Source organism: Drepanopeziza brunnea, assembly GCF_022702325.1.
Source record: "Drepanopeziza brunnea f. sp. 'multigermtubi' strain 214-2 chromosome Unknown ctg19, whole genome shotgun sequence".
Lineage (NCBI taxonomy): Eukaryota > Fungi > Ascomycota > Leotiomycetes > Helotiales > Drepanopezizaceae > Drepanopeziza > Drepanopeziza brunnea.
The window spans coordinates 1,146,055-1,164,153 of NW_027094082.1; the positions used below are offsets into that span (position 1 = coordinate 1,146,055).

General features: G+C 51.2%; 3 protein-coding genes across 3 annotated transcripts; 2 read left to right on the top strand and 1 right to left on the bottom strand.

Moving 5' to 3' along the window:
* Positions 1 to 807: 807 nt before the first annotated feature.
* L3040_009107 (uncharacterized protein) lies at positions 808 to 5,631 on the bottom strand (the record flags this gene model as incomplete). Its single annotated transcript, XM_007294020.1, has 5 exons — positions 808 to 2,139; positions 2,190 to 4,275; positions 4,379 to 4,934; positions 4,988 to 5,321; positions 5,440 to 5,631. The coding sequence occupies 5 exons, from the start codon at positions 5,629 to 5,631 to the stop codon at positions 808 to 810; spliced, it is 4,500 nt and encodes a 1,499-aa protein (XP_007294082.1).
* Positions 5,632 to 8,027: 2,396 nt separating this feature from the next.
* On the top strand, positions 8,028 to 11,500 carry L3040_009108 (uncharacterized protein; the record flags this gene model as incomplete). Its single annotated transcript, XM_066155849.1, has 3 exons — positions 8,028 to 9,409; positions 9,523 to 11,357; positions 11,427 to 11,500. The coding sequence occupies 3 exons, from the start codon at positions 8,028 to 8,030 to the stop codon at positions 11,498 to 11,500; spliced, it is 3,291 nt and encodes a 1,096-aa protein (XP_066010132.1).
* A 1,298-nt stretch (positions 11,501 to 12,798) lies between these two features.
* On the top strand, positions 12,799 to 16,568 carry L3040_009109 (uncharacterized protein; the record flags this gene model as incomplete). The annotated part of the gene is made up of 2 exons (XM_007294018.2): positions 12,799 to 13,490; positions 13,544 to 16,568. 2 exons carry the CDS (start codon positions 12,799 to 12,801, stop codon positions 16,566 to 16,568), a joined length of 3,717 nt encoding a protein of 1,238 aa, XP_007294080.2.
* Between the last annotated feature and the right edge of the window lie 1,531 nt (positions 16,569 to 18,099).

Sequence of the window (18,099 nt, forward strand, 5' to 3'; positions counted from 1 at the left end):
TGTCTATATTTCTATATCGTTTTTGTTCGAGGTACCCAGAGATCGAGAGGAAGTGAAGTACCGACGACGTATTCTGTTCTAGATAGAGAGGTGAAGTAGTAGGTTGATGTGGACGTGAAGGTGGAAGTGGTTGGATGTGCTGGTTCAATAAGTAAGACCGAGATAGACACTATAGTGCGTCATAAGGGGGGAGGGGCCAAACCGTCCGGGCCCAGAGGTAGTAAGTAATAAATCTTCACTCATAAACAAGTCAGGACACGCAAAGATTCTGCTCTTCAAAGAGAATTAAAGATAACTAGGAACCTCTGTGTATTACATTCTAGACGTGCCGCAACTACTAATAATATTTAATCTATCCTCACTCATAAAGTAGGTATTGCATATATTACCTTTCACGCTCTCGCGAGTCACGAAGCAGCTTTTCTCTGGTCAAGTCAAAACCTTGATCAGACGACTCGTCGTGGGCTCACCGCAAAACATTATTGGCACAGCGTCCGTGGAAAGTTTTAAAAGGAGAGCTTTTTCATTCGGAGACATGGCGTCTCATTCGCCAGCCTCATCCATGTCCCAATCGTTTCCCTTCAAGCAGTCCAGGTACTTTGTCTTTTGGAGGGAAAAGGGGTTTCGGAGTAAACAACGCAGTCGCTGTGGTATCAGAATCGAAAAGGAAAAAAAAGGGGGAAAAGCACAATGCATCCATGAACAAGCACATCCTGAGCTCCCTACCCCCTGCTGCCTCTGTCCCTAAATCCCATTGAAGCCCGAACCTAAGGGGAGTCCTCGCAAAAAGAATCGACATGAAAAGCTTCAGGAGGGGGTAGCCTCCCTACTGCCCCTCCCAGGTTTGCCCAGGAAATTCTTCCGAAGCCCACCTCCGCTACTCGCTCTGGGACTATCGCCATTCTCAGTCACAGGATTGAGCACAAAATTGCTCTTCAGGACAACAATGCCGCTTCCTGCCCTGACAGACTTTTCCAACCCAGCCCCAGTCTCGTCAACGAAGAAGAGGCCTTCTCCGAGATCGTCGTCGCTGCCGAAGGTGTTGCGACCCTTCACTTGGATTTGGAATTGCGTGTCTGCAGCGCAAGAGCACTTGAAACTCTCCTTCTTTTCATTGAAGGTTACCGTCCCAGAGGGGGATTTGATGTGTTCGGTCTTGTGAATAGTCTTCGGCTTCGTGCCGAGTTGCTTCATATACACCATGACATTGGAAGAGGGGGGGTAGCCTGAAGCTGACAGGATGGTGAAGCTGGCAATCCCAGGGGGAGCACTAGAGCCTCCTTGAATTGTGCTGTGCACCGAGGAGGCGCCAAAACTCCTCGTGCGGACGTGTCCTGATGGACTGAGGGCGGTACCTGGTGGCGTGACTGGGTTATCAGCAATGCTGGGCGGCGGCAAATTGCTTGCGCGTCTCCCGAAGATTCTTCCGTTGGCGAACTTGGAGTCTTCTGCTTCCATTTCAGCGGCACCGGCTCCATTCGCATCCTCATCCTTCTTCTTGCTCTTGAATCCATGACGAATGAAAGATGCACCTTTGCCAACACCTGCAGCAGCAAAGCCAACACCCTTGATGGGAGCACCGGCAACACCCGTCACAATCTTACCTGGCGTCGCAAACGTGCCAGAGAAAGTGGACGATCCTTGACGGGACCGAGTTACATAGTCTGGTCTGAAAAGCAAGCGCAATCTGACGGATCCGGACTTCCCATCCAAGTCAAGGTTGTACTCATGCGCCTTGAAGGGATCGAGCAAGTCAAGATTGATATCTGCATTGCCCAAAAGATCGGCCTTATCTGCGAAGTCCCAATCGAAAACCCTGCATGTAAATTTGGCAGCAGTCCGTGAGACAATGTCCACCTCGAAAAACTCATTCCAAGCAGGTTGGAGAGTCTTTTTCTGAACTTTGGTCTTGAAGACATCCTTCCCGTTGAGCTCGAACAAACAATATGGATCGCTGTATCCGTTTCTGTCTGCTGAGGGAAGATTGGAGGCATCGAGAACGTCCACTCGAAGCTTACCCATGTTGTTCATACTCTCACTTGGGTCAAGCTGCATCTTGACGGGTATGTATTTCAGGCTGACCTTAATGCTGCAAAACTGGCCTTGGTTGTCCTTCAGCTTGAGCACTGTGGGGTTGTTCTAATTTACCGTCAGCATCAGTTCACGAGGAATTATGGATCGTAACTCACGAGGCACTGCTTGAGCGTATCCAGGGTGTTACCAGTCAATTTCGCGATTATGTCTTCCGAATCCTTCTTCGCATCTCCTTTAACCTCGCCCTTTTCGCGGATGCGAAGAGTGATCTTAGAAAAGTCGAGTTCTCGAACGAAGCAGTCTCCGATTTCGTCAATCGTGACTTTCTTCGACTTGATTATGGAGGAGGAGTAAGAGGGAAAGGCCATGTCGTCCATCAAAACATCCACGTGTGTGTTATTACGTGTGAGGTCGACATCCATGATTTTGAAGATGATGAGCCCGGATTCGTACTGTACCAGCTCCTGGGGAGTAAGGTGAATCTTAGGCAACTTGTTTACCTCTTCGACCTCTGTCTGCTCCTTCTCGCCCTCTGCAAGAGTACTCGCAAGCGTGGTATCGATTTTCCCGTTCTCAAGTGTGCGGTTTGCAGCAGTGACTGCATCTATAGGGCTCCCGATCAATGAGGGACTTCTGGGTTCTTCGGCAGACTTCTTCCGAGCAGCCGCCTCTTCTTCGTCCTCTGGATCTGCGACATTCAAACAAGGGAAGAAAGACACAGTATAGTTGAGAGTACCCCTGGCGGAGCCCTTTCCGTGGATTCGTAGTGGGCCGGCCAGAGACTTCTTGGTGTCATTCACCAGATATTCACCATTCTCAGCTTGGGAGATATAGTCGGAGGCTAGCAACTCGATTGAGCCCAGTGTCCGATCGCTGTTTATGGTTTCCTGGTCCATAACCTCCAAGGTGAGTTTTTCGCGAGTACTGTGCACGGGAACGTACATGACTTCATCAAAGTCGGGATTCAGGTTGTTCTGGAATGTAACAGTACGAGCCTTCTCAATACCAGAAAGCAGAACCCGAACATACGGATCCGATTTCCCCACAGTCTCAAGATTGCGCAGGTCGCGAGCGTTCTGGAAGTGAAATCTCATGACACCGATGGGGGTCACATAGCCGCCAGTCCCAGCGCCAACGCCGGACAGGGCCACAGGTTTCCATTGGAGGGTGAACTTGACACGGCCTGTCTTGGCACCCGCAAGATTGTACCATTCTTGGCCTTTCTCCATCAGATTCATCATATCGTTTAGCTTGATTTGATATGTGCCGAGGATAGGATCTGTTGAGAGATCTCTATCGTCCTTGATGACAAGTCCAAGCCGGGCAGTCTTACGATCAGTGATAAGGACTTCCTTGGATCCGTTGTCCCAAATAGGATTGTTGGTTCGCTTCAACTTGCGGGTGACGTGAATCTCCTTGTTATTGAGCAGCAATACCGCGTAGGGGTTGAGGGCTCCGAGAAGGCTCTTAGACCCATCGAGTTCCTTGCATTGTTCGACCGTGATGCGAGCGATGCCGGTGTTGGACTCTGGTGGGGGCTCCTTCTTGCCATCTGGGAGGTCACGCCCTTCGAGCACAGGGAAGAAACGAAGATCCGCAGATATCATACCACGTGCCTTGCCATTTGCCATGACTTCGAGTTGTTCGTTCTCGTATTCATTGACTTCCTGTATCCTCTCGAGGGGGAACGTAGCAGTTCCTAATTCTTTGTCCTTTCGATACTCATTGTAGTCGAACAACTGGAGTGTAAGGCTCTCGGTGAACGAAGTAACAATAACATATTTTGTCTCGTTCCATTTTGGATTAGCGTTCTCTTTGATTATCTTCGTCTGTGCAAGAGGGGCTCCATTGTTGAAAGACAGGACCGTGTATGGGTCAGGAGTTCCCGCAAATTTGTCGGGGTTCTTGAGACCTTGCGCACCGTGGAGGGTAACCGCCATAACACCGATGGCTTGATCAACTGCGGATCCTGAGAGCATCTTGGCAACCTCAATCGGGAAGACATTGGGAGCGTACATCATCGGACCAATATTGGCATGAATTTGATCCAGAATGAATGATTCCAGACCGGGAATGAAGTTAATGTCGAATCCAAGCATTTCACCTCCGATAGGCTTGCAAACGTAGTCTATGGTAGGCTTGTCTAGAAATGACATCTCAATCTTCTCGACATGAGGAAACGGGATCTGTAGCTTGATCTTGAGACGCATAAGACCCGAGAATGCCATATCTTCAACAATTCTGTACCACGTATTAGCAAATGATCAGGGGGGCTCGGAAGCAATTTTTCGCATTCGCGCTGTGTGCATCCAAAACTCCGAGACTCGATGCGGAATATACATACACATCTAGACCTTTGCTGATCATGGCTTTGCCAATTCTGATTTCGAGCACAATCTTGGGGTTGACTTTGCTCTTGATCTGGCGCGAAGTCATGTCAGCATGATCGTTGGGCGTGAAACTAAATTTCCAGTCCATGAGCACAACATCATCCTCTGCCTTTGGATAAGTCTTGACATGCTCCATGCGAGGAGGCTTGTTTCCCAAGGTGAACGTCTTCATGCGCAGACTGTCTAAGAAAGCTGGCGTCGAAGTACTCAGAACCTGGTCTACGGAGTTGATGATGGTCTCGGCAAGAACCGGTTGATAGATGGGCCAGAACTTCACCAGAAAGCTGTTTATCCACTCTAGGCTCTCGCTGTCTGTCTCCAGCCTATTTTTAGCGAGTTCGCGGTGGACATCGTCGCGGAAGTTTCGTCGCACTCGGCGCAGCGAAGTGCGGTAGTATGTCCCACAGATGGACATGATCAGAAACACCCATGCAAGCCCGCCTCCTAATACTGCCACGAAATAAGAGGAAAGACACGCGAATATGATCACCCCCGTGTTATGGTACCAGTCTGCAAGATTTCGGTTAGCGCATTTCCAAGTCGTAATCCCAAGCGTAACTCACCCCCGAAGAATTTATCATCCAGCCTTGCCTCAACCCAAGTTTGGTGGTCTGCCAGACTCTCTTCCTGCATGGAATCACTCGATGCGCCGTTGCCAAACCGTGGCGCCCAGCCTGTTCTTTCCACCCATCGCTCGTTGTCGTCGTCCTCAATAAATTGGCCACTCATCCCGTTGGATACAGGCTTGCCATTTTCACCTTTTAGTCCGTTGACTGCGATAGCTCCGGCTGTAGAGGGTGAGGGAAGGTCGTAGGCGCCAGGTTTCCCATCGTCGATGTCTGTAGGGATCGCAACGCCTTTGGATTTGTGATCATGGTGGAATCCGTCAGGTACACGCTAATTGTTATTAGCAAATTTTAATCAGGATGGGAGGAGGAGGAGGAGGAGGAGCAGGAGGAGGAGAAAGAGGAGAAGGAGGAGTAGAAGGAGGAACTGGGAAGGAACCAGGGCTTACAGCTCTAGCTTGCGCTGCTTTCTGCTCAGGTGTTGCGTCTGGGTCAAATTCGAAGGCCGCGACTCCAGCTTTCTCGCTCTCAATCACCATCTTCCGCTCCAGATCTGCCGCAGTGACCGAACTATTCGGGTCCCGGGCAGCTTCCAGGACACCCTGAGTCTTCAAATCAGCGGCAATCGAGCTGGAGTTCATGGCTGCGGAGCTGAGCTGATCTGAGCTGGACTGAGCTGGACTGAGCTGGACTGAGCTGGACTGAGCCGAGCCGATCTGATCTGAGGATCGCTGTCTTGACGCAGATCCGTCGTCAATTGTTCTTGCCAGCGACCATGTAGTCGGGCCCAACAAGGTAGAGGTGAAAGAACTTCGGGAGATAAAATGGCAGGTCGGTCCAAAACTGAAAGAAAGGGATGGGAAAAGACGAAGAAGACGTAATGATGTGGCGCAGAGAGATGAGAAGCAATTTGCAAGCAACTCCGTAAATAAAGTAATTCCGATCAAGAAGGTTTAGGCTTGGCGGAGCTGGAGTGTGGATTCGGTGGAGTCAGAGAGGTGGATCCCGCAGAACGATTGGCTCGGTGTCAGGGAGTTAGTTTACAGATCCCTGCCGTCCCGGGGCGCTGGAGGCTGGGGCTGGCGACTAGCGACTGGCGACTGGCGACTAGCGACTAGCGACTAGCGGCTGGTGACTGGCGACTGGCGGCTAGCGGCTGGATGTGACGAATTTTGCTGCACGGCACGGCTTGGGTTTGAAGGGAGGATTAAGTCGAGTTTGAAAGAAAAAAAAGATTCGAGTTTGAGGCTAGAAAAGACGGTTGGACGGTTAGACGGTAAGACGGTTGGACGGTTGGACGATTGATTAGTAAGAACTGAGACCACGACGGATTCGGATGTAGTTGATTCACAGCTCACCAACATGGCATTGCATTAATCACTCGGGGACCTCGAATTTCCCTTTGCACCTACAACAATGTACTCCGTACAACTAACTGACTACCGTACCTAGGTACCTCCGTACTGACCTGCCTACTATCCCGGTAGTTGAGACTGGTTATTTTTGGTAACCACACATCTCTGCTTGGTCCAGCGTTCCATTCGTTTCGCATCGTCCGTTGGCTCCCTGCCATTTCTTGTGGACGTTCGTAGAGTGGGTACGACTTCCGTGCAAGCACAACGATGCTCGCTGAGGCCCCAGGGATTCGTTTGTAATGCTACGGAGTACAACTAGGTACCGTAGAAGAGAAGTAATAGAATAAAAGATTGACGGCATCCGCGACAGGGGAAGAGGAGAGAAGGCGGAGTGAGGATGACGATCCTGAAGTAAGGAGAACAACCAGGTACCTACAACAACAGCGCATCAAGACGTACCACTACTGTAGGTACCTATCTACGACTACGACTACGACTACGACTGACTCTTGTCCGCCGCTCAGCAGTGGCCACGAGTTGGAAAGGGTGCGACAACTCTAATCAATTAAACACTAAAGGTGTGACAATGATCATCCCGTCTCCCCAAGTCCATTCCGGTTCCTTATGCGGCCAGCACATCTACCGGTACAGTATCTGTCCTGTCTCGAGGTACTCTACGGTGATCTTGGAATGCTTAGCTAAGCGTCGATTCAACTCTCCTCCCTACGGATATTTAGCTATATTTGGAATGATCTCCGACATGGGGACAGATATGCACTATCCGTATTGCGCAGAGTACGGAGTACCGGTGGGTGTTAGCTGGTGTACAGTGTTTGTGATGCGTCTCGTTTTTAAGCTCTGGCCGGTCGCCGGTCCTTCTCAGCCCGACCACAGAAAGGTTATCTGTCCATAGGTAGGTAGGTAGGTAGGTCGGTCGGTCGCCAGCCGATTACCGTACCGGTAGTTGAGTGTACCATCTGCGCAAGTAGTAGTAAATTTCCTGTATGCCTTCATCAGGGCCGGGTGGGATGCATATTGCTGTCTGTATGGTGTTGCATTTACTGTACCATGATATTGTATGGAAATCTAGGGAAATAAGGCATGATACTACGCATACAGTTGTAACTTGTAAACCACCGTTTAGCCAGCCCGGACGTTCGGTGGTGCTTGAGCTACTGGTACCAGTAGCTCAGCCTTGTCCCCCTCCCCCACGATACGATACGATCAACAACAATCAACAATCAACGGTCCATCTCGATAAGGCAAATCGGTCTTGGCACTCGTTTCGTCCAATGCCACCTACCTACAATCTACAACCTACAGACATACGTACCGGTACTGTAGTACCTCCGTACGCACCCAACCTACCTACCTACCCACTCCCAAGGTACCTTTCCTTCTTCACCCCCAGACAAACATTCCCACCCTATCCGCTCCCTCCATTGTTTTCCGAGGCCTTGCATCGACCCCCATCTCATCGTACATGCGTACATGCGTACATGCGACCCTGACTGTCCTTTGATTGCAGCGTACATTAGCCGCTATACGATAAGTAAACCCCTCGTTTTCCAGCGGCGTCCGTCGTATCGCGTCGTGCCAGATCCTCGGACCAGATCCTCGGTTCCCTCAGTCAGGAGGAACCTCCTCCTACTTGCAATTGCATTCACCAGTGATCGCGTACCATGGAGGCCAATCCGGGCAATGGAAAGCATGGCGAGAAGAAGTCTAGGACCCGCTTCATGGGAAAACTATTCAAGGACAAAGCGGATGCTGCAGACGAGGATGGCCCTCAGGGTTCCGGACAAGACGTAGACGAGTTTCTCTACGGCCCTTCGGATGAGCTGCATATGGTGGGCACGAGTCCGTCTTTCCCCCCGCCGTTGATACAAATCAATACCTCAAACGCACGTCGATGGCCATCACCCTCCCAGCTCCAAGCATCTAGAAGCACGAGGCGTCATTCAACCAGCACCAAACGAACTAGGAAGGGGCTTGTGGTACGTTTCTCAGACGCGCAACCAGAGGTGATTGGGGAGGGCGGTGATGAGGCTACCTCGCCCGTTGCTGAGATAGGGATGAGAAGGAGAGCAAACACAGATCCGCCAGTGTTTCAACCAAGGCTGGAACAGCAATCAACGCAGTCGGGGAAAGATGCGAAGGCGGCAGAGTATGGGTATGCTAGCAACATGGATGAATTCCAACCTGGACCTTTTCGGCGTACACAAACAGGCTTCCAGTCCATACCAGATCCACAACCGAGCCCCGAGCCAACACACGTATCGAAGGAGGACGCAGAAGATGGCCATGTGCAAGTCCTGAACACAAGAAATCATGCCGACAGGCGCTCGTTTGCAGATATGGTAAGGGCCGAGATGAGATCTGGAGAGGGTCAGGCACTGGTGCAAGGGCGAGACAGTCCGGACGAACTGTTTATGGGGTCAGAAACGGCGGGAGCGTCTGCCCCTACGGCCCAGTTTGAAGAACTCCACATCAATACTATGAACAACCAGAAAATACCCACATCTCCTGGATTCGCGCCCAGTGTCAACTCGAGCCGTCCGGGCTCTAGCCGACCCTTGACCCCAAGCGAAGAGCGAGCACCAGGTCATTCGGGAGAGAGCCCTGCAAGCGATTCCCGGACCTCCACGTTAACTGTGCCAAAAAGTCTCCAGCCATCTGTTCCCATCACTGGGCACCAAATGACTGAAAGCCCGGCTACTCTGTCGAGAACCTCAACCTTGAGTCTCCAAGATGCAGCAATTGCTGTAGGGGACGATGCATTGAAAGAATTTTCGAGACGAACGGCACACCTGTGTACCTTGTTCCGTCTTTCTACAGAAGCTACGAAGCCACTCTCGCAATGCTCCTTAGAAGAACTTGTGCGCGTGGCCTTGTGGTGGTTTTTGAAGGGGAGGATGAATCTGGAATCCGCAGTCAGGGAGCGTCCAGGCACGCTTCAAGCACAACAGGCCAATTACTTCATCCGTGCCCAGGCCTACGCTGATCTCGCCAAGTCACTCTGGATCACGGAGACCGTGACTTCAAAGTATCCAGAAACTCAACTGTATGTAAAAGCAATTCTTCTCATATCCTAGATGACCCTGATGGCACAAGAGAGGCTTCTCGGACTGTTTAGGGTCTTACTATATGGTGAAAAGGTCGCTAATGATGCTACAGAAAACCGGGTTCGACAGGCTCCGATCCATCTTTGGGCGACGTTCTAGATGCTCGGCAAGGCATTCTATCTAGTTTGAGGAAACTAACCATGTCGATGAAACGCAACAACTTCCTTCCTCCCGATCCTCGAGATGCTCCTCTTACCCAAGGTTTAGATCCATCGATTTGGATGAAAGGCGACGGCGATAAGTCGCTCACCTACAGCCAAAGACTAACTTCGGTGGGATCGCTATCCGAAGCATTTCCTTTGGGCGATACGACCCGAACCTTTCATTACGTGAGGGTATTTGCTGAGGCTACACTGTTGGAAGCAGCGGCTCCTCAAACGTATCGATGCCCGGTCCTGGTTTCTATCGTACGTGGCGTCAAAGACACTTCAGGCACCGCTGTCATCTCCAGTCAAGATGGTCTTTTGAATCTTATGATCCAAGCCGACAAAGCACGAGGCCTGACGTGGGACGACATAAGATGGAGAGCGAGCCAAAATTTGGTTGAGGTCAAATTACCTCGAGGATTCGTGCTCCATCTCCAATTTACCGAGCAGGACTTCAGACTTTTGTGGAACGTACACGAGTACGAGACAAGAACACGAGCTGTCCTAATCCCAAAGTCGGCGGAACGGGTTGTTTTTGAGACTGTGCTTCAATCCTTACAATACTTTGGTCAAAGCCCACAGCATTCGTTTCCTAAAGAAGCTCAACCCCACTGTCACATGAAACTATTTGAGAAGACAGCAGTCATCAAGGCAGCAACCGGCCCTCGTACGATGCACCGAGGATTCCGTGTGGCTTTGAATACCAGCACGAAGTCCAAAAATTTGCGCTGTTTAGATCAGGATCTACTACCGAGTCGACCAATCCAGTTCGGATTCCTACGAGGCGAAGGGGGGGCTCCCGCCATTCTACTGAAGATTTTGGACGAGAAATCGAGCTATACAGTAGTGTGCACTTTCAAAACAATCGACGAACGTACCCGGTTTCACACGCTGCTCACCGGAATCGCACTTAATGACGGGGAAGACGTAATTTCGGAAAACACCCTCCAAGGTTTGTCCATCGCAGATTCCGAAGCAGAACTAGCCTGCCTCCAAGCTCTCGAGTGGCAGGCTTTCCGATTCATCAACTACGACCAGGGAGACTTGCAAGACCACAAGACTGTCCTCTCGCCGAATCTGCGCATCGTCATAGACTTCAAAGGCGGCAGTATCACAGATCGTATCAACGTTGAGCCTGGGGAGCTTAAGCTGCGGCTCGATGTGCAAGCTTTGAACGAAATTAAGGTTTTGCGCCTGCCTCAGCAGGATATGAGTTTGTCAGTCGCAGAATCCCAAGTTCCCAAAGAGTTGCCACGAGACCTCACCATGCTGCTGGAATCTATAGCCAAGTCGGAGTCAACTCGCAAGTATACGTTTCCGTCGCTGGCCGCTCTGCATTCCTTCCAAGCTTCTCTGACTGGATTTGCGGTGGCCTTCGATGGCGTTGCCTGTTCTTTCAACATATCCCGCCGACGTATGGTAGTTCCTATCTACAAGAAGTGGGATGCAGCTACGACCCGAGTGCAGATTGTCCAGAAGGAGAAGGTGGTTCAACTTGTTGCCTTCTTTGATAACTTCAACCATGGCAAAGCCATGAATTTCACTCTGAAATCTACGGATAATTTCGAGGCGTCTAGCAGCAAGAAGACATTCTCCTTGCGAATCGTGGACGCGAAATTTGCTCTGCCAAAAGATCCCCGAGGGGTTGAAGCTGGGATCGAGCACGAGTTTGTTTGCCTGGACATGCCAGAATACCCTGGCGAGCATGACGACGTGACCATCGTTTTTGATACTGAAGCCGGTAAGAAGTCCTCGGCTACTTCATCTGTCTATATATTTCGGGGACCCAATGCTCACTCACAATCTGCAGTTCGAGATGCGTTCACAAAAGCATTGCCAGCGCCCGTCAAGATGGCCTCACGCATGGGATCTGTCCGGAGATAGAGGTCGACGATGATCAGCATTGGAGTTATATCCATCAGTTGCCGCATGAGTTGATTCATTTTGCCAAGTAAGTGGCATTGCACCTGAGCATTTGGGAGGAGTGATTGTGTAGCATTTGCAGGACGATATCCAACGGCGTTATTTTGATTATGAAATGAGGACATGGGGAGTACCTAGGTAGTAGGTGACAGGTCTGGATGTGTGGGATTATAGATCGTTGGGGGGGGGGGGAGGTATGCAAGATAAGACCGGACTCCCTATTTCCCTACGGAGGGTAGGTATCTTCAAAAGTATCAAACGGTCATGCCTGCGGCGTCATCCAGTCCGGGCGTATCCTAAAATAAGTTTTCGCCATCCAATCCACTAGTGATCCAATCAGCAAGTGCTGAAGCGTTCAAATCATCATGCTAAACAGGGACCAAAGAAGCTTTTGGTAGTACTGTAGTACCGTACCGGTAGGTACTTCGGGACTCGGGAGGGCAATTCTCACATACTAAAGTGTTGTACGTATTTGAATATACATATTTCGATTTACTTAAAGTAGTACCGGTAGTGGTATTTATCTACGTCGGGTGGGTAGGTATCCCAAACGCAATTCTTGGACCCTACCTACCTACGAGTAGGACCTCCCATGGGGTACCGGTACCGTAGTAGTAGGTACTCAACGAAATGCGGATGGATCTGTAAGGTTTATACGTAATAGTATAAAGCGGCCCATTTTCCGATCCTTTATCTATCTATTTACGTTGTACGAACGGACTTCTTGGATTACGGTATGGTGAGTTAGGTATGGAGTTTTGAGTTTGTCTCTGCTTACGGCATACCGTATAGCCCTGCCAGATACGAGGACTGCGCCTAAATCTTGTCTCCGCACTCTGCATTGGACCTCCGGTGGTTGAATTAGTTGTTATTTCCATCTGATCGTCTAATTACAACTAGCGACAACCTAGCAAACTACAGCGAACACCCTCCCCACCCCAGTGAGCCAGGCCAGTCCAGGCCAGGAACAAGCCAGACCAAAAAGATTTCGACTTCAAGTGGTACCGGACCACTCCCCGTGTGCCACTGCCACTGCCACTGCCACTGTCGCTGTCGCTGCCGCTGCCGCTGCCACAACTGTCACCACTGCCACCTCATCTCGCGAAACCCTGCGTGACGCCCGCCTGCTGCTCATTCATGGCAATCACCATGGTGTTCTGAATTAGAGACACGGATCCCGTTGTAGCTATCCCAATCAGTTTGCTCCCGCCCACGCGAGCTGCGCGAGTCCATGGGACGGCGGAAGTGAGATCAGGGCCATGGAAAAGTTGACAACCGCCATTCCGAAAGCCTTCCTACTTCCCCTCGGCGACCATGGGGGGCGACACAATCCTCGAGCCGGGGCGATGATGATGTCTGCGGCTGCGAAACGTGCCGGGCTGGCACGCCAACATGGGGGTGCTGTTGGAGATGGATATTGGGATGCTCGGGAGGCCTCGACAACTCGAAGTGATGGATGGAAGACGAGGCGGCGGAGCGAGGCTCCGGTGGGGATAATGCCGTTCGGGCTGCTTCTGATAGCCATTCTTTGGGTTGTGCCAGCTTCTGCGGTCCTGGTGGAGTTCCAGAACTGCTTGTCCCAGGGTACGCAGGTCAATATCCCTCTCGAGCTACAGTTCGTGCCTTTGTTCGTCGATGCCAAATTCAACAATACGGATCCAAATCACCAGCTTCAAGTCACGGTATGGGGTAACATTACAGGATCGACCGTGGGCACGTCTCCTAGGCTTATTCTACCCGCGAATACTTCGGATTATTGGACTGGTAACTCGACTGTGTACGGGGGGAAGATTGTCGACATCCCGTTTCCCGAGGCGGACAGCCCGAAGCTCACGACGCTCTCTAACAAGGTCAATGTGTTGACCTATCAGCCATGGAGCCAGGATTTGGATTTCTGCAACTCGCTCATCAATGGATCATGCCCTCTGGGACCGAGATTCAACGGCGATGCGTACGATATTCCCCTTCCACCAAATGTTGCATCATACTAATACCTCGTTGTAGGAGCGACCCGTATAGTTTTCCTGCCTTCCAGTTGACGAACAACTTCTTTTCGACATATTCCTTTACTTCTTTTGCTGCAACCCTCCTCATTAAGTATGGAGATGCGGCGGCAACACCAATTGGTTGCGCTTCCACGATCATCACACCAGACATTGGCGGCACCTTGAGCAGCGTCATCACCTTCATTCCTGCCGTGATCCTGATACTGGTAGCAGTTGCTACAGCCTTTGCAGCGATCTATAGTCCATGGGGTACGACCGACACGTTTCGCTGGACGACCAATTATGGTCGTGATGCGGACTTGCTACGCCTGGTTACTCCTGGATTCGGAGACTGCTTGCAATACATTCAATTTGTAGTCTTGACCGCGGGCCTCACCCTGGACTACCCCGGCTTCTACCAACCGATTCTCAGCAAAGCCTCTTGGTCCATACTCATGTTCCATAAAAGCTTTGTCCGTGGCAAGTCCAAGTATGATCCTTTGCAAGACGGGATATATGTTACTCACGGGGAGTATGGTCTCGACAAACTCCGACAGCTGGTGGGCCTAAATGCAGTAGACGATGTTTGGACTGGCATGACCATCTGGCTTCTAGTCATCCTTGCAGCAGTACTTGTGTTGATCCAAATTGGCTTCTTCATTCGATGGACGTACCGGCATCTCCGCGGTACATACGAAGAGGATCTGAGGGCAAAGAACTTGCCATTCTCGATGGGCAATGTCATCCGCATTGTCTTCAACTACTTCCTGCTGCCGATAGTCGCTCTGTCCATGTTCCAGTTAGTGGTGGCCGAAAACTCCCTCGCAGTTACTGTCGGTCTTGCGGTATTGATGTTGATCTTCATTATTGGATTCGCTGTATGGCTCCTATATGTCATCGCCAGTACCAGGCCCAAGGCTTACCTTTTCGACGACTTGCCAACCGTTCTTCTTTACGGGTCCCTCTACAATACATATTCCGACAACGCTGCGCCATTCGCGCTCGTACCAATTCTTTTAACCATCTTTCGAGGTATTTCAATCGGTGCTGTACAGGCATCCGGTATAGCCCAGATTATCCTCCTCGCTATTTGCGAAGTCATCAATATACTCACGCTACACGCTTTTCGACCTTTTCATTCCCCAACTCACATGAACGCGTTTCACACGGTTTTCTCGGCAGTCAGGTTCTCCACTATTCTTTTAATGGTTTCATTTGCCCCTTCGCTGGGAGTTACCGAAGGTCCCAAAGGGTGGATTGGATATGCAATTCTTTTGCTGCATGCTTTGGTGCTTATCCTAGGGTTTTTCCTCAACGCCATGCAAACAATCGTTGAAGTTGCAGCACGGATGGCCGGTGCTGGCACAGAAGAGAGAGGTGGCTTGGTCAAGGTTTTCGGTATGCGACAACTATCCAGGAGGCTTCCACGACGTGATGCCGCGTCAAGGCAAAGTCAGCTATCCAATGCTGCCATGCTAAATATGGATAATGAAAGGAAGTCGTATCTCGAACACGACGGCAGGATGAGAAGTCAATCAGCCGGCAGTACTATGCTTCTCAACGGACCGAGTGCGGGTCTTCAATATGATGGTTTCGAGGCATTCGGAGCCATGCCAGCGCAACGGGTTGGTGGAAGTGCGAGCGGGAGCAATTCTCTCGGTATGAGTACGCCGAGAGAGGTAGGTGCCTTCTCCCTGCCTACTGCTGCAGGTCAAAATGGACGACTTCCTGTTCAAGGGGCAGCTACAGAAGAGGCTGTAGATCCTTACTACCGGCCACCAAGACTCAGACGCCAAACTACAGAAACTCAGTCCCCCGGTTTGAAGAGCCGAGGTTCCTGGACTAGTGGGGACTGGGGACAGAACGCCCTTAGTTCTCCTGAAGCCGAGTCTCCTGTGCAGACTGAAGAAGGCCACTCGGCTTCCGGGAGAAATACACCAACACAGCCAGGGCCTGCTGCTCTTGATGGCAGCCCCAATGACCCGAGAAGATCCAAGGCCGATTATACAACTCGGGAGGTGGACTTCTATTACGGAGTGCGTGGTCCAGCTCTCAATGCAAACATCCCAAGTCGGAGGATCAAGACCGGCCCTGCAGATCCGACCGGTATACCGGCTTCCGCGGCAGGGTGGTTCAAGGGTCTGTTTGGGGGTAAAACTAAGGAAAAGGGCAAGGGATTTGAAGTTGTCCGAAGCTCGAGGATGCCTCCAGGTATGCAGGCGAGAAATGCACCCGGTGCAGAGTCTCCACCTGAAGGTATTCCTGTGGCTACTGGCGGTGTTCGACATGGTCCGATTGATTCAGATGACGATGATCCCGTTCAAGCTGGACCATCAGCGGCGGGGCCAGCGGCGGGGCCAGCGGTGGGGCCATCACAATCTCAGGCTCCGCAGGCAGAGGGCTCTTTGTTTGAGGCTCTGCGTTCTGACGAAGAGTCCGAGAGAGAGGAGGAATCCGATGACGGGTTCGAAATAATGAGGATATCGGATCTACCACCAAACCTCTCAGGCTTCGATATACCAGGCGGTGGCATTGAGCTTCCCTCCCGGTTCCCCTCAAAAGCTACCTCTAAAGCCAGTTCACAGAGAGTAAAATTGTCAGATGCACCTCTCGTGCCTGGCATGCCATCTCGACGCGTTTCGAATAAGCCCACCGTGCCACGCAAAAGCTCACGAAGAAAATCTCCCTACTTCGACGTGACGCAACCCGGTGCCCTATTCCTTCGGTCTCAGCAGGACGACGGAGAAGGCAGCTCGCGCCGGACTTTCGATCGCTCCAACTCTGATGGGCGAGACTCTGAGTTCTCGACGAAGTCGAGTGGCGTGGGACCTGTAGATTTTGGACATGCCCGAAACGCCTCGTCTGCGCTGGATAGAATATCAGCTGAGATCCGGGATGACAGACCTTCTAGTATGGGATGCGTGCACCAGCATAGTATCCAGACCGTCAACCCGTCCGAGAACCCGCAATTCCTGAGCAGCTCGGCGGAAGTTATTGACGGCCCGGTCAGTGGCGATTCCTCAATGGACCACCCGAGACAGTGATGGTCGCGCTGTGTTACGTGGCCCAAGCGAATGAATTTCCTTCTCGGTTTTTGCTAGGTTAAAGTTTTATCAAGACCAAAAGTCTCTGGCGTCTGGGCCTCGTCCTTCCTGGAGAGGAAGGAAAGAGGATCATCTGTATTTATTGTAGAATTGGGGGGCTGGAGTATATGGATGGGGCCCCGGAGCGATGGCGCTGCTTCTTTTTTAGTTGACGCGCTGCGTTGCGTGGCGTGGCGCGGAAGCTGCCGAGATAGGTCTTGGTCTAGATGAGATCCCTAGGGACCTGGATATGGCAGGCAGGCAGCAAGCAAGCACGCGTGGTTGAGGGACAGGGACTGAGGGCAACTAGTAATGAAGTGGATGGGGGTTTTATGTTCGATAATAGTAGGTAGTGCGCCGTCTCCCGTTCTATCGCTGTACAAGCAGTAATAAAGAGAATCACGAATGTTCAAAATCATGCTGCTGGTGTATCTGTGAACTTTTTGGGGGTGGGGGGGGGAAGATATATAAGGTACGTACTTCTTCAGTCCTACCCGTGCTCGCGCATTTGTGAAGTCAATAATAAACCAAAACTCCGTTATCGCTTAGAATGTTTCGCTCACGGAGACGCTATGTATGCGTAATATCAAAGTCAAGGTCAAAGTCCATGATACCAGCAGGAACGAGTAGTCACGGATGAGTAATACCGCGACGGGTTTATCCTCAGAGGATTAGAATCGCATGTGGAAAACAACAGCTTTCTATCGCCGACGATGCTTGTCCGGTATTCAGCTGGAGCGGCGTTCTACGGGCAGCGCGAGTTATCATCAGCGGTTTCGTGCCTGTCTGTCTATCCATCGCAACGACGACTGCCTCTCTATTGTCATGTCAGGCAGGGAGGGCCCTTCGCTTGGTCTCTTTTCTCGCTTATGGGTCTGGGCCTGGTGTAGTAAGTATGCATGTATGTATGTATGTACTGTACTGTACCGGTAAGTCTTGCAAATCATTTCGGAGCACCAACGTCCTCGAAAACCACATCGTGTGAAAAGCTATGGAATGAGTGTCTGTTTGATGGGTGGGGGTAGATCGTATGACCTTTAGTTTGCTGGTAGTCAAGGATATGTCAAGCATGCAGCTAGAAACCTATCAGGTCCCTTTTCTTTTTTTTTTTTCTCTTTTTTTTTTGGTGGCGACTCGCGCTACTAGACGTACCTGCCACACTCGTGCGTGCGTAGAGGATGATTCCTGTTGCGATGTTGCAATGGGGAGAAGAGAGAACACCACGGCCTTGAGAACGTCCAGTGCAGGGTTTTGCTACCGGTAGGCAGACGAACAACAATACGGGATTATCGCAACCAACGCGAGCACTGCGGGGTACCAAATTGATTGACAGTAGCGGGAATTCTGGCAATGGAACTATCTCATGCCTTGGGAATCCTCGAAGGTGCAAGGGGCTCACTGACAGAGTAGCTCCTATCGTGCGGATGACATGCGCGACGCCGCCCACAGAGTCGTAGGTCTGCACCGCGAGACTGGGTTGGGGGCCTAAGAC